Source organism: Mus caroli, chromosome 5, assembly GCF_900094665.2.
Source record: "Mus caroli chromosome 5, CAROLI_EIJ_v1.1, whole genome shotgun sequence".
Taxonomy (NCBI): domain Eukaryota; kingdom Metazoa; phylum Chordata; class Mammalia; order Rodentia; family Muridae; genus Mus; species Mus caroli.
This window is the reverse complement of record NC_034574.1, coordinates 81911257-81927402: the sequence shown is the minus strand read 5'-3', so window position 1 is coordinate 81927402 and position 16146 is coordinate 81911257. Positions and strand designations below refer to the sequence as shown.

The 16146-nt window shown below is 43.8% G+C and overlaps 1 protein-coding gene across 1 annotated transcript; it reads right to left on the bottom strand.

Annotated features, from left to right (window-relative positions):
• Nucleotides 1-4834: 4834 nt before the first annotated feature.
• LOC115031115 (RUN and FYVE domain-containing protein 2-like) lies at nt 4835-12586 on the bottom strand. The gene is made up of 6 exons (XM_029477790.1): nt 12450-12586; nt 11130-11226; nt 9735-9799; nt 8120-8147; nt 6858-6926; nt 4835-5324 (listed from the first exon to the last, which is right to left on the bottom strand). Exons 1-6 carry the CDS (start codon nt 12584-12586, stop codon nt 5181-5183), a joined length of 540 nt encoding a protein of 179 aa, XP_029333650.1. The 3' UTR covers nt 4835-5180.
• Nucleotides 12587-16146: the final 3560 nt, after the last annotated feature.

Here is a 16146-nt window from a genome sequence, read left to right as displayed (position 1 = left end):
GAACTCACTCTGTAGACCAGGCTGGCCTCGAACTCAGAAATCTGCCTGCCTCTGCCTCCCAAGTGCTGGGATTAAAGGTGTGCGCCACCACACCCGGCTCAATACCTGATTAAGTGGCTGCTGAGGTTCCAAACTCTGGTCCCCTTGTTTGGGGGGACATGCACTTCACTGAGTGGGCATTTCCCAAACCTGTTGACTTACTATTTTTATTTTTATTGATAAACCCTTTCATACAGTACATCCTGATTAGTTTCTCCTCTTTCAACTCCCAGATTCTCTCCTCTCTTCACCTACCCAAGTCACACCCCTTTTGTCTTTTATTAGAATACAAACACATATCTACAAAATAATAAAAATTATAAACCAGAACAGAAAACAAACACAAAAGACCTAAAGAAAATGCACAACAAACATACACTGAGACTCACATTCACGAACATAGAAATCCTATAAAAACAAAATTGGAAACAAATTTATAAGCAAAAGATCTGTAAGGGAAGAAAAGGTGAGATTAAAAAGCAAAAAAAAAAAAAAAAAACCCAAACAAAACTTCAAGAACACTATAGAGTTTGTTTGATGTTAGCCATCCACTGCTGAGCATGGCGGGAGTGGGGTTGGGGGTCTCCCTAAAGTGTGGCAACAGACTGAGACTGTTGGGAGAAAATGTTTCTCTTGCAAGTAGCTATCAATTGGAGAGTTTGTGGGTTAGGGATGGGGCCTTGTGTCTACTTCCCCTCAAAACAGTAGGACTCCATCTGGCTTAGACTTGTGCAGGCCACATGCATGCTGCCATGGTCTCCCTGAGTTCTTGATAGGTTTTTTCTACCTGCTGATTTTTCTTTGGAGACAAGCTAATATCTATATACTGACTGTACTGAGTTTTCTGGTTACCTAGTTATTTTTGATGTTCATTGGAATTTGATTTTTTCTTTTTCTTTTCTTTCCTTCTTCCTTCCCTTTCTCTCTTTTTAAAAGATTTTATTTACTTATTTTGTATATGTGTGTACATTGTAGCTGTCTTCAGAAACATCAGAAGAGGGCATCAGGTCCCATAACGGATGGTTGTGAGCTACCATGTGGTTGCTGGGAATTGAACTCAGGACCTCTGCCAGAGAAGTCAGTCAGTGCTTTTAATCTCTAAGCCATCTCTCCAGGCCCTCCTTTCTCTTCAAGACAGGGTTTTTATGTGTAGCCCTTGAACACAGAGATCCACCTGCTTCTGCTTCTCGAGTGCTGGGATTAAAGGTGTACACCACTACCGCCCAGCTGAGTTTGGTCTTTAATAACACCTATGCTCTATTTTGTTCTCTGATAGTCAGCAGAATACATCTTTGTAGTGAATGGTGTTTTTGAGAAAGGTCTACTGAGCTGGCTTCAGATTGTTATCCTGCCTTTAGCTTCAGGGGCAATGACTGAATTCTTCTATTGCCCTTTATTATTTCTGTATTTTGTATCATCTTCATCAGGGTATCACTTAGTGAAGTGATTCCACTTCACTAAGACACTTGATGGTGAGGCTGACATGGTTAGTCAGGGTCTGTTACTGGAGAGAAATTTTGCCTAGAAGGTATTAATTAGGTCATTTCCAACACAGCAAGTAGATGGGGATAGGAATCATTATTTGGAGCCTTCAGGCAAACTTCAGAAGGCTTGTGGTCACTGGTGTGGTGGTGGTGCACGCCTTTAGACAGGCAGGGATACATGGGAAACCCCTGGGGGGGGTGGAGGAAGAGGAGGAAGAAGAAAAAGAGGAGGACAAAGAAGAAAGGAGGGGCAGCAGCAGCAAGATCTTGGGTATGTGGTATTTTATTGGGGTTTTGATTTGTAGCTGTTGCTGATAATGGGCTTCACATGAGTATTGGACATTTGTGTATCATTGTGATAAATGTCCTTTCAAGTAGGTTGCTTCAGCTTTCTCATTTAAATACGTGTTCTGGATATCAATCCTTTACCAAATGTCTTGGTGAGGGTTACTATTTCTGTGCACCATCACCAAAAGCAACTTGAGGAGGAATGGGGTTTCTTTCACTCACACTTCCATGTTCAGTTCATTATTGAAAGCAGTTAGGGCAGGGAGACAGACTGGGGCAGGACAGGAACCCTGAGGCAGGAGCTGATGCAGACGCCATGGAGAATTGCTGCTCGTTGGCTTGCTCAACCTTTCTTAGCACTCAGGACCATAAGCCCAGGGGTGACATCATGCACAGTGGGCAGAGCCTCCTGCATCAGTCACTGAGAAAACGCCCCACAGACTAATGGGGGCATTTTCTCAATCCCTCCTCTCACATGACTACGGCATGTGTCAAACTGACATAAAAACTAGCCTGCACACTCAGATTTTCTCTGCTTTACTTGCTGGACTTGCACTTGATCGCCTTCAGCGATTGAACTGCTGGGATTATAGGCATACAACCCTATGCTCAACTCAACATGAATTTCTGCTGGCTTCATTTTCTTTTGTTTGCCTGTGTTTCTCTGTCATACTTTACTAAGAGCATCATGAAGCTCTTCCTCTAGATCTTCCACTTAGGCTCTGGTCAGCTGCCACTCCTCTATTGATATGAGGGTCCAGTTTCCCCAACACTTGTAATGAATGCCCTGGGCCCTTCTCAGAGATGTGTGGCCTTGTATTTAAAGGTTTATTTCTAGGCTTTATGGCACTATCATTTTGACTTGGTTAGTGTAGTTTTAAGCACTGAAATCAATTATGTGACCTCTGAATATATACTTTTATAGAGTAGGGAGTAGTATTGAGTAGGGAGTTCCTTGAAATAAAAATTTTAATGAAGTGCCCCTCCCCAATTGGATCTTACGGATTTTTAAAAAAGGATCTTCCTATGCATGTCAGACCCTGAATTTGTGATTCCTCCTCCTTATGCTTTAAATACTGGGCCTGGCTCCTGCAGTGTTTTGGTGGTGATGTTTCAGCTTATGAACACATGGTGTCTTTTAATTCCATGTGGAAGATCCTGTAGCTTGTACTGTGGAAGCTCTTGCCTCTAGTTGATCTCACATTCATTTGGTTGATGCTGTTGTTAAGTGCTAGGAAGCAGTTTTTAAGGAAGATTCCCTAGGGATAATTACATATTTGCTTTTGGGATGGGGATATAAAAAACACCCACAAATCTTTGGGGCTGCATACAAAGGCAAAGCGACCACACTGAGTGTTTCCTCTGCCTCGTGCCTCTGTGCTATGCAGCCGCCACCTTACTTCAAGCCGATTAGAAGTATGTTGCCCCTCTTACATAGTGCCTAAAACTGCTAGTTCCTATAGGTGACCAAAACCAATATGAACAAAGGATTTAAAAAATGTTTAGCAAAAAAAGAAAAAAGGATGGAGGCTCAGTGGTTAAGAACACTGGCTGCTCTTTATTTATTTATTTATTTATTTATTTTTTTGGTTTTTCGAGACAGGGTTTCTCTGTGTAGTCCTGGCTGTCCTGGCACTCACTTTGTAGACCAGGCTGGCCTCGAACTCAGAAATCCGCCTGCCTCTGCCTCCCGATGGTGGGATTAAAGGCGTGCGCCACCACGCCCGGCTCACTGGCTGCTCTTGAAGGGACTGGAGTTTGGTTCCCAGCATCCAAGGGCAGCTCCCTGCTGTCTCTAACTCTGGTTCCAGGGGAGCTCACGCCCTCCTGGGGTCTGCACGGGCACTGCATGGACATGGTGCACAGAGGCAGAACACATTCACATAAAAACATTCTTAGGTTTTTTTTTTCCAAAGAGAAGACAACCAACACAATAGGTTAGTAGTACTAATTTTATTTCCCCTAACTTAAACTCTTAAACTTCATCTTCACCAGCAGGTCAGACTTCTGAAATAATAATGCCTTTCCCAGGTTTTAACCCTTTTCAGGAGACATGATTTTTTTGCCATTTTTCCTCCAGAATTTACCCCAGAATTCTAACCCTGCATAGACTCATGTTTTCCCAACTCTTAGTTGGAATCAGACAATCCAGATATACAACAACATAACCACTATAACTAAACCATTTCTTTCCAACTTTTATTCAGTGTACCCCCACTTTTCCGCAAAGGTTTGTCACAAAGAGATGTTTGACTAATGTCCCTGCCTGTGGCTTCTGATCTGTAGTTCAGAATATGGACTTCTCATCCAATCGACAGTTCAATGAGTGCTGTGCTGACTATCCTCAGCCATTAATAAGTCAGAGCTGATGTTTTGTGTACCTGGCTTAGCTTTACTGTAATCTTCCACTTGCAAGATGAACCCCGTCTTTGAAAAGTCTTACTGTCCTTTATGGCTCAAGAGGGAGAGCTGGGCAGGGCCCTTGGCTTGCTCTGTGGGAGGGATTCTGAAAGTGCACATACGTAACTTCTGGAGCCGTCTGCTGGGAAGCAACCAATGCTCACATAAAGAAAACTCTTGTAGGTACAACCAAAAAAAAAAAAAAAATCACCTGGTCCTGAAGTTATAATGCATTATCAATACATTCAAAATTTATATTACTCTTGATTCCTTTCCCTGAGATGGGTTCACAGTTTGGTAAAGAGGTAGGTCCTGAGAGCTGAGAGGAAACTGTCTAGCAGTGCCGGGGCAGCACTTGTTATTTTTTTTCCCCCCCTTAACATTCAGGTCGCCCCTCAGAACGCATATGCAATGCTGCTTTCTAGGCAGTGGTGCTGCAGTAGAAAGCGGGACCTCACACTGGCTGGGCAGTGCTTCTCCACTCAGCTACAGCCCAGCTTTATCACTTTATCGAAATAAAAATGCTCAAAGATGCTGGGCGTGGTGGTGCACGCCTTTAAACCCAGCACTTGGGAGGCAGAGGCAGGCAGATTTCTGAATTCGAGGCCAGCCTGGTCTACGAAGTGAGTTCCAGGACAGCCAGGGCTATACAGAGAAACCCTGTCTCAAAAAACAAAACAAAACAAAACAAAGCCCAAAGATAACGCTGATAAGTTCTCCAAGATGGGCTTGTTTAGGTGTTGAAGGGAAAGGCTCAGCAACTTTTATTTACGCACTCATTAGAGAAGATGAGCAAAGGTCAGAGCACCTCCGAGCTCTGCCTTCCCCGGGACACCGACCTGGTTTACTTCTGTCTTTCCTACCGGCTAGGGTTGGTTCTAAAGACTCGGTTCCAGGGCACCTTGCGTCTACCACGTGCGAGCAAGGCCCGCCCGGCATCAACACTCTGGCCTGGTCTTGCCTCCAGTTTTAGGGTGGGCTGGTGGAGTACTGCTTTATCAGCTGCTCGTGACAAAGATTGCACACTCGCTCAGGCTTGATGCTTGAAGGAAGAGGCAGTTCATTTGTTGTGCAGGCATTACAGAAGGTTCCTCTGCAGTTTCTACACGTGTTCTGCAAGAGGAGAAGATTAGGAGAGGATCATAAGAACCAGCTAAGGACAAAGGGTCAGATAAGGAACTGCTCAATGCATAATCAAGTATGGAATGGCTGCTATGTGCCAGATGGCTCTGACCAGACAGGTGACAAGGGAGCACAAGGTCAGCTATTAGAGCTAAATGAAGTCGCATGGGTGTCCCAGAATCAAGACAACAGAGTGCAGAGTGCTCAGTCTCTGGAGTACACATCACACTTTTGATCCCTGCTTCTGGATAGGGTCATTTTAAATTCTAGCAAATACCAGCTTAATGAAACTCTAAGTAAGGTCGCGGGCTAGCAATGTTTGCCGGAGCTGAGCCTTACAATGTGTTCAATATCAAGTCAGTTCCCAGAGCACTGATAAGCTTAATGCTTCTCTTTGGTGCTCCACGAGCACTCCTGTGTTGCTCAGCAACCAAGCACTGTGTTGCTACAGTAGTGCCATCAGGGCACCCGCAACAGGATCCCACAGCAGCTCTGTAGAAAAGGCTTTAGAGAGTGACGCTGGCAACTTTCTTGGTTTGGAACATTTATGAATTTCCAACCATGTTTACTTGCTACATGGTTCAGCTAAACTGCTAGAGCATACAGTAATTTTGTTAAGATTCAGCATGATGTAATTCAGAATTTGGGCACATTTCTTATCATTCTTCAAGTACCTGGTTGTGATAGTCCTTTGAACATAACACCTCTTGTTCAAAGAACACATCTGTTCTTTCTGATCTAGTCTGTTACTTTACCTACTCTGACACAGGCAGGGGCCTAGTGGGAGAGCTCCGCTCCTTTCCCTCTCCTCTCCTGGCACACAGCAGCCTTGAAGGGGTGAGCCAAAGAGTAGGACTTGAGTGCAGCAGTTGGCTTTGTTAGCACTCTTCAGGATAATGTGCTGCAGCACTGGGCTGGGATGTGGCTCAGTGTAAAGCATTTGCCTAGTATATGCCAGGGGCTGGATTCCATCAACATAAAACAAAACAAAACAAAACACAGACTTAGGCCAGGGCTGTGGTGGACGGTGTAACGTTAGTATTTGAGGCACAGACGGAAAGAACACAAGTTTGGTGATGATCCAGGCTATACAGCCAGTGCCAGGCCATCTGAACCATGTGGGGGACCAAAACAAGGGTCCACCAAAATGGCTCTTCAGGTAAAAAAGTGCTTAATGTGAAAAACTGAGAGCCGGGATCCCATGGCCGAAGAGAGGAGACTTTCATAGCTGTCCTCTGACCTCCAAATGACCACCATGGCATGGGGGTAATATCCTTCCCTTCCCCGCCCCTCACAGTTATAATAAAAAGTAAAAACAAAATGACAAAAGTATGTGCTCAGCCAGTACTGTACTTTCTATGTCAGTATGTCCTTCTTTGCTTTGCTTTTAAAGAGTGAGCCTCTGGCAAAGGCTCACCCTTGGCTTTCTAGCCCATTCCCGGCACCAAAAGAAACAGCTGAGTCCTGCTTATGCTTGGCAAGGAGCTGCTGGTGCAGGCCTGTCTCTGTGAAGGGAGCACTCACCTTTGTCAGGCAGTCGTCTTCCTGGCACAACTGACACACCCGTGGCTTTTCAGAGAGCAAAGGCTGACCCTAAGACACACAGTAAGTCAGTTACCTCCCCGGGCACATGGGACAGGAACACGTCAACCCTTCTAGCTTCTAAAATCAGACTACACATTGAAAGGGAAGAAACAAATTACATATCCTGCTTCCTTAACTCTGAACTTTATTTAAAACAAGAAAACTCCAGCATCCCTGGCCTACCCCTTGCTCTGTCAGCTCAGTGAGCATGAAAACCCTGGCTTCCTTTAAGTCTTACAAGGCGAAGAGGAGGTCCAGACAGGCCTTTCCATATTGTATGTCAAGGGGTTTTACGACCGTTTCTCTAGGTTAAAAGTTTTTTTTTGTTTGTTTGGTTTTTCGAGACAGGGTTTCTCTGTATAGCCCTGGCTGTCCTGGAACTCACTCTGTTGACCAGGCTGGCCTCGAACTCAGAAATCCGCCTGCCTCTGCCTCCCGAGTGCTGGGATTAAAGGCGTGCNCCACCACGCCCGGCCTGGTTAAAAGTTTTTAAAAGGCTTAAAAGTGATCAAAGGGGGCTGGAGAGAGTGTGCAGTTGTTAGGAGAACTGGGTGCCCTTACAGAGGACCAAGGTTTGATTCCCGGCACCCACGTGGCAGTTTACAACAGAACTGTTCCAGGGATTCTGGTGCCTTCTTCTGGTCTCTGGGCACCAAGCATGCATATGGTACCCAAACACACAGGCAGAACCCCTATACACATAAAATAAAAGCAAAAGACGACAACAAAAAACTTTTTAAGGTGACAAAAAAAAAAAAAAGCCAACAACAACAAAAAAACCTTTTCCTCTGTTTTAGGTAAGGGAAAGTGAGAGGGACAGTAAGTGAGTAGTTTTAGTGTCAGTTCATCAGAGGTGACCTCACGTGGGAAACGAGACTCATTGTGGCCTCAGTCAGTCTCCTAAGCCCAGTGCTCTGAGCTCTGCCATGAGCCCCCAATCATATTAGGATTCCCATTTACAAATCCGTTACAATTTGCATTTCTCTCTTTTATTTTTACCACCCAAATAATAGTATTTTTGTCTTTCAGCATATCAAACACATGCTTCCCAACACTGGAGAGTGCATGTTAGATTATTCAGTAGATGCTACACAGAGGGTGTCCCTTTGTCTTCTTCCCATGACACCTTGTTAACTGGCTAGCTATGGCACGATAACTTTGTAATTGAGTACAAGACATGTTAAAAGAGGAGTTTTTCTTACCTGTTCCTCTGCAGGGTGAGTCAGAAGCCTACAACAGAGAAAAAAAAGAGTCGCAGTATCACATTACTGTAAGTCCTTGATACATCTCAAGAAACGCACAAGACGCTCATTCGATAAGCAATGCCCCCATCCTTGTACACTGCTGGGAACAGCATAAGTATTAATTGGTCTCCAAGATTCTAGACATTTTATTTAAATCTTTTACTAGACACTATCTGATCCTTGATATACATTACAATTCTGATTCACAAATATATATGTAGTTATATTTTACCTTTCCTTGTTCCAATCTAGAAAATGACATTTGTCTTGTAACATGTGAAACATGGATGGCTCATTAACCATATATTTTTAAAGCTTTGTTATATCTGACACTATGGGAATCTACCCATTATCGTATGTAATATAAATATATTATATTCTTCTTTCCCCAAATACTCTTAAATGGAAGATTTAGGATACTAATTCAGGAAATAAATGAGTCAGATTGGTCATGAGACATATATAAAAATCCTTTTCAAACAGGTTGAACTCTTTCTTCACAAGAGTAGCTAAGAGCCAATTCCTATTCAGTAAAAATGCAGCCCAGTTACAAGGGGTCATGGAATCTTCAACTGAGAGGCAGGGGACTAGACCAAGGCCCTAAATATTCCCTTAACATTTTGTCTGGATTTTCCCTGACCAATTACATTAGTGCAGAGGAGGTCTGTGATTGGAGAGGGAAAAGGGGACGGAACTAAGAGTTGCAGCGAGAGGGAGTGTCCCAGAGGGTAGGGAAGAGAACCAAGATTGTTTCAGATGTGTACCTGCTGTTATTTTTCTAGAATGCTCTATAGTTGGATCGCCTTTGTAAGTTACTGTTAAAAAGTCAGGGCCTATGCTTTTCTCTGTTTTTCTTCTGAGACAGGATTTCTTTGTGTATCCACTACCACCCAACAAACCTATGCTTTTTTTTTTTTTTTTTTTTACCCCCAAGGCAGAATTTTTCTGTGTAGCCCTGGATGGCCTCAAACTCACAGAGCTCCACCTGCCTCTGCCTCCTGAGTGCTGTGATCAAAGGTGTGCGCCACCTTATCCAGCGCCTATGCTTTTCAGAGTGAGCAGACCAGATGAAAGTTAAGAAACAGGAATGAAGGCAAGCTGAGATCCTTACGGGAAAGAAAAAAGTAAGGAATGAGGGAATGAGGGTATTTACCCCAAACTTAGCAGGTGAGTGGAAACAGTCACACTAATGTTCCTTTACAAACATAAGAATTATAGAGCTTCATGTTCTTCAGATTCCAATGTAATACACACACACACACACACACACACACACACTTCATTTCTTGACAGGTTACCAGTATAGCCCATATACCAGTTGGCGCTGAATTCACCTCCTCCTGCTTCACCTATCTAATGGCTGGCAGGTGTAGGTATTACAGTCAACTGATATAATGTCTTTAAGTGGTAATTTAAGGGGTTAATCATGGAAGAATCCCAGGACAGGCTGACTGCCCCTGTGATCCAGCTGGTATGCTGTGTGGTTTCCCTTAACTGCCTTCTACTTTACAGCTCAGTGGCCGTTCATCAGGAGCTCCCTTCCCACCACTCCAGAAACTCGCATTACAAACACCTGTGGCTTTCTTCCAGGGGCTTCTTTAGTTTAACATTTTCCTCTTGGATTCTGTGCTTCCCATCCTGCCAAAAGAAAATAGCTCAATCGTTAAGTCTTCAGGACACTAAACGGTGATAACCTCACAGGTCTCCTCCACAGCTTGAGGAGACAGTGCTTTCCTTGCCTCCTCCTTACTCCTCCCCCTTCCCTTCCCTTCCCTCCCTCCCTCCCTTTCTGTTTTAGAGAAAGGACTTACCTTTCAAAGCAGTTTTCTCATATTCTACACCAAGTAGTTATTAAATAACTTTGATACAGTTTAGAAGTAGATATTTCTGGAGCATTTTTTATTTTCTGAATTTAAACAAAATCCAAAGGAATGTCCTCTTCAGTGGGCTCAAGAGAAGTCGGCTCTTGGGAAAAGTATCTATCTCGACTTTTCTCTGACTAGCTGTATGATCCTCTGAACATTCACATAGCTGCCCCACTGCCAAGGACTCCAGCCTGTACTCAAGTGAGTTTCCTGGTAGAAGGGCAATGGCCCCAGGCTGGCAAGGCAGGCTTGGGTAGTTTTTAGGTCAACTTCTGTGAGAAAATATATACACACATACCACTGCCTGCTCTGAACTGCTTCCCACCTATTCTCAAAGGTCTACCAAGTTCTTAGAGCAGTCAAATATCAGGGAAGAGAAGTTCTACTTAGGGCAAATCACGACTGAGAACCTTGCAGCCTGCTTGGGAAAGTACAGCCAGCCAGGCAGACCTCCTTACACCCTTCAGATTTCCATGCGCTCAACTAAGTAGTGAGGAGCACATGGCATGACTGGTCTGCACATTTCCACCAGTAACGTGTACAGTGCAACTACTTTCTGCTCATTCCTCCACTGTCCTGCAGCAAGTTAGCATCGTGTTCTCTAGAAAATATAAAAGAATCCCCACGTCGTTATACATATTAATACACACAAAGGTGCTTGCTCTCCGAACTGAAGTGTCTCATGCTTTTTATCCTGCATCATTTCCAGAGGCCGGTCCCATAGACGATCTTGTAGAACTGTGACTGCTCACCCCTGCAGGTGCTAGAGACCTTTCAAGACTAAGTATAAAGTTTTATTCTCTTTAACCATTCTACATGCCTTCCCTTCTGTAACTCTAGTTTCTTCTCTTCTTCAAAGGACCTCCTTGCATGTTCATACATGTATTAGGACCCCAGGAAATACATGCTTATTACAGTGCCATAATAGTTTTACTAAACAGCAGAGGAAACTGAGCAAGATCATCTTAGAGGTGAGCGCAGGATCTCCGCCCATCCCAGCCTGCTCTGCTGTCTGCAGTGGGCCTCGAGAGACCTGGTGGACCCATCAAGCAGCTCACAGAATGTAAGTGGAATAAAGCAAGTGAGCGGGGAACACACATTACCATGCGCAGCTCTGGCTTCTGGGCCCCCTTCCCTGGGGTGCCCCTGTTTTGTGACTTCCTCTCCTTTTCTTGTTTCAGTTCTAACTCCAGCTGAGTCCTGGTGAGGTGGGAGAGGAGAGAATGAAAATTCTGATTTCTGTAGTCATATATTCTAAAGAATGCCAAACCTTGCCCTTTAAAGTTCAGCAATTGAGTTTTCTTTTCTTTTTTTTTTGGTTTTTCGAGACAGGGTTTCTCTGTATAGCTTTGGCTGTCCTGGAACTCACTTTGTAGACCAGGCTGGCCTCGAACTCAGAAATCCGCCTGCCTCTGCCTCCCGAGTGCTGGGATTAAAGGCGTGTGCCACCACGCCTGGCAGCAATTGAGTTTTAATGCCTGAGGAATTCCCAGAAACATATTGGACAACTGAGCTGGAAGACAGTGGAGCACAGTAGGACTACTGATGCCCTAACATGTAAAGGCAGCTTACTCCTTTTGTGGCAGTTCAGAACGCATGGTAGGAGCACCCGGGTCAGTAGGTCAACTTTTACATTAACTCCTAACAAGGAGTTGCAGTTTCCTAGGTGAAAACAAGCTGACTACAAGCGTGGAAGAGCATTTTGAGTTTTAGTAAGACATCACATTATCTGGCTGGTCTCCAGGCATGGGCTCAGTTCCACACAGCCCATGCCCAAGCCTTCGTAGTCCTCACTGTCCTTGGTAGCTTCGAGATTCACAGCCGTACTTCTTCACTAGCAGTCAGTCATGACTTGAGAGATGGCCCATGAGAGTACTTAGGGTCAGTCAGAGAAACAGGGTTTAAAAGGAGCAGTGTAGTCATATAATAGCTTAAAATGTGAACCACGATACACTGTACCCCACTAAGCTGTCATTCTATGTGAAAGTAGGAGCAATAACATAACCTATTAAAGGACCGACGTTAGGACATTAACGTGTGAAGTGTTCTGAAAAGTGCACAACCCACTATAGGAATGTAGACAACATTAACCATTATCATTAACATCGTATTAGACATCAGTTAGTATTTGGGAACTTGCTCTCTAATTCTCTTTTTAATTCAGTTTTTGAAGACAAGAGGCATGGGGCTCCTCCTGTCTCAGTGACATGTTAAGCCTGCATCACCAGGTTGCAGCCAGTCCCTAATTATTTAATCACAGGGATTGCTGAGTGGATTTCGGAACTGTTCAGACCTGTGAAGCTTTCTGAGTTCCTACTGTTCCTAAAGGACATTGGCAAAACCAAGCCAAGACAGCTCCAGACCTGACTCCCTCCTTGCTGTACCCACCACAGCACCCTGATGGCCAAGCTGCCCCTACTCACCGCTGCCTGGTGAGCGCCTCCACTTCCAGCTGCAGACTGTTGATCTTGTCTCCAAAGTCCTGTTTGAAGAGCCGGTTGTCCAGCTCAGCAGACTGGCGGCCTCGCTCAGCCTGGCGCAATCTGGATGTGAGCCACATGAACTTGTGATAAAAAACAAAAGCCACGGTGGGGAGGAAGACCAAATTCACAAACACAAAGTAAAATAACCCAAGGAGGAAGGTATGGTGAGACAGAGGCAGACAATGCAGGACACAGGAAGAAATAAATGATGAAGGGGAAAAAGATGGAGAAGAAACAAATTCTCAAGAAAAACAAGATGAAGGTGAAGCAGGCAGAAGAGAAGCTGATTTTCTATTTTTTTGTTTTGTTTTTATTCTAGTACTACAGTTTACAGCCATTAGATGATCAACAACAAGACATCACTTTTGGAAATCCATACCCAGAGCCACCCTCAGGTACAGAGTAATTGACGCTGAAGCCACTGGCTTTCCTTCCTAACACTCTGTCTTCTACATACAGCAGGAGCACGCAGAAGCAGCTCCCTCTCTCGTGGGATTACCACCATTTCCTGAGTCTCCCTGTGCAGCAGGAAGCCGGAGGACACACTCTGTAGCAACCTCACCCAGGCTTCACCTCCACAAGGACACTGTGAACATCTGGCTGTCTCCTTCCTTTCCATTCCTACCAGGTGGTATGTGACCAAGCAAACAACTCAGCATTGGGGTTCCTAAGACTCCTGACTGCGTTCTCTGGAAGATTCTCATGGAAGCTTTCTTCTAAATGTCTTATAACTCTGCACCTATAAAGAATCATGTGTTAGAAGGTGAAATATTTGAGGCTCTCTATAGTAGAATTTAGAGGCATGCTATGTTTAGTCTAACTTTGATTTCATTCTTCTTTTTAGAGGCTCAGGTGAAAAGCGACTCATCACCGTTAAAGGCTGATGAACGGCAGAACGCAGTAGGCGCTTTATTTATGCAGGTGCAAAATTGTAAGAATTCAAATGAGTTCAGGGCCACGGGCCCCTCCATGAAGTTGGCTCTAACTCGGGCCTGGTGAGGACCTATAGAAATGCACGAACTCTGGTGCTCTCTTAATTCTGGTTTGCCAAGAAGGTAAAGATTTTGAAGAGCTGGAAGCAAAGGGGTTACCTTTGCCTCTCTCTTAGCACAGGCTATGCTACATGGGCATTGTGCGAATAGCGTTGGATGGAGTAAAGGCTCATGTATATAAAAGCCTGCCTCCCCAAATCAAAAATAGTTCTTTTTAAAAATCAAAGTATTTATAGAATTATTTACAATGTAGAGCCTAGAAAGGGTTAGATCTGTGGTCACTTAGAAAAGGCCCTGCTAGTATTGCTCGTGGCTATTGAGGATCTTTATTTTGATATTAAACAATAATGCCAGTGTATTATTTATTTCTCATTTGGAATTTCTTTTTAAATTTTATTAACTAGATTAGTTTCGCAGAACATTTAGCAAATTCTCATTACAGAAAAAGTGATCAAAGCTCTTGGGCAAGTGCTGCAGGTGAAGACAACAGGCAGGACTCCACTGTGGCCTCATGGATTCCAGCAGGACTGCAGGGCAGATGTGAACGTCATATTTGTATTGACGTTCTCTCTGAGCTACCTAAGTAGTAAGTGGGATGTCAGAGAAGGGCAGAGGTAGAAGATGGCGGTGTTAAGAGGGGTTTCTCGAGCTTCCACTCTGTGATGTTAGGAGCTACCTAATCACTACTTTGTTTCTACGTTCTAAAGAAATGTAAGGATGCTGTTTTTCTTCTTGTCCAACATCACTAAGGCAGAAATAAACTGCAAGCAATCTTGGTTACTGAAAACAGAACTGTAATGAAATACTAAATCCTTATCTTGGGCTGGGGGTTGATTAAACCTACAGAAGTCAAGAGAAGAGGGGTCATGGCCTAAGAGACAGAGCTACTGTAGAAGAGTCCGGGTCACCAGGTGACCCCTGTACACCATTACACTGCAGAGAGCAGGCTCCCTGGTGTGGACGGAGGCCCTCCTACAGAGAATTATTACTCGCAAGCACACAGACAGTGCTTCCGTTCCCCAGACTTCCTAGAAATGGTCTTTTGATTTACTGTTCAACTCAGAAATATTTCTCAAAGTTTATTTGGTATTTAACGAGGAATCCATACCAAAATTTCTAACTCTGGGGGTGCGGGGGGGAAAAACAGCAGCAACCACAACAACAACAGCCGACCTATGTATCCACCTAGGGTTTTTTTAAGTCCAACAAATTCAAGGTCAACTTTTGGTGATATTTTATATAGAATCAGAGCTTAAATGTAGGAATTTCAGATTTCTTCCTTTCATAGTCAATCTGTAACATCAGATTCGTGAGGTGACCAACTGCAAAACGTTTAATGGTGCTTTGGGATCAGTTTATTTGCTGCACTATTTAAGGTCTTTGCCTGTTTCACCAAATCTTTTTCACTTAATAAAATAAAAATAAAAATAAAAATGAGTTGGAAGGGTAATGAGAAAATGGATAAACAGGAAACAAAGATAGTAAGAAGATAAGTCAGACAAGTCATTATTTAGTTCTGTTGACCTTAATGCCAAGTTAAAACTCACTGGGGATCAGTTTCAAACACTTCAACAAGCACAATTTATGAACATGGACATCAGCTTATTAAATCATAAACATATCAGTGCTTATGAACAAACAATTGAATACTCTGCCATATAAACGGATTCTTTTTTTATCTATCGGCCATAGCAGTATCAACCATTTCAAAGGTTTCAACTTCATTTACAGGTTTGTAATTAACTTTAGTATTAACATTAATATGTTCTGCTGTTTAAGATACTCCCTCCCTGATTCCCTGAAGAACCATCTGAAGCAAGCCACACATTTCATTCATTCATTCATTCATTCATTCATTCATTCATTCTGTCAACTTATGCCATGTACATTCCACAACTGTGACAGAATGGAAAGGTTAGCTAACTAACTAGAAGGAGCTCACTCTCAGGAGACATTTCTAAAGACTTCAAGGCAAGGTGAACAGTGAGAAACACCAGGGCAGGATGGGCAGAGGTGGATATAAAGCATCGTTTCTAGCTGGAAAGAGGCACCAGAGAAAGCCAAACTCAGGTGGTGACATCTGAGCCATCGTGTGAAAATGTATTCCAAGAAGGGAGTCGGGAGGAAATGTTCATAACTGAAATAATCAGAAGAGCGAGGGAAGGAAAGAGTGGAGGGTGTGGTCAAGGTGTACTAAGGGTGCTGAGCAGCTGTTAGAGGTAGAAATGTCACATGACCTTGGCTGCTACATCACGTTGACATCAGAGGTCTCAAGAAGAAGACATATTTTGGGGAGAATTACAAGTACAGTTGAGCAGTATCTAGCAGAAGATGAAACCTCTAGACTCCATGCAGGGAAGTCAGAGGAGAGACACACTGGAGGTGTTAGTCAAAGTCATACAAGTACTCAGGAGAGAGACAGAAGGGAGGTGAGAGAAGAGAGAAACAGTTACAGGTGAGAGACAAAGCCATGGTCAAGGCCTTCTGGAATCCCCACCTCACCTAGTATAAAAATATTTAGAAACTTCAGTGATAAAACAAAACTATACAATCACGGGGCTGGTGAGATGGCTCAGTGGGTAAGAGCACCCGACTGCTCTTCCGAAGGTCCAGAGTTCAAATCCCAGCAACCACATGGTGGCTCA

Bases quoted from the DNA above. Each gene is read 5' to 3' on its own strand.
- LOC115031115 (XM_029477790.1), bottom strand. From the start codon at position 12,586: ATGTGGCTCACATCCAGATTGCGCCAGGCTGAGCGAGGCCGCCAGTCT. The intron at 11,227-12,449 runs GTGAGTAGGGGC...CCACCTCACCAG, and splicing joins GAGGCGCTCACCAGGCAGCG to GACTCAGCTGGAGTTAGAAC. The intron at 6,927-8,119 runs GTAAGAAAAACT...TGTGTGTCTTAG, and splicing joins CTCACCCTGCAGAGGAACAG to GGTCAGCCTTTGCTCTCTGA.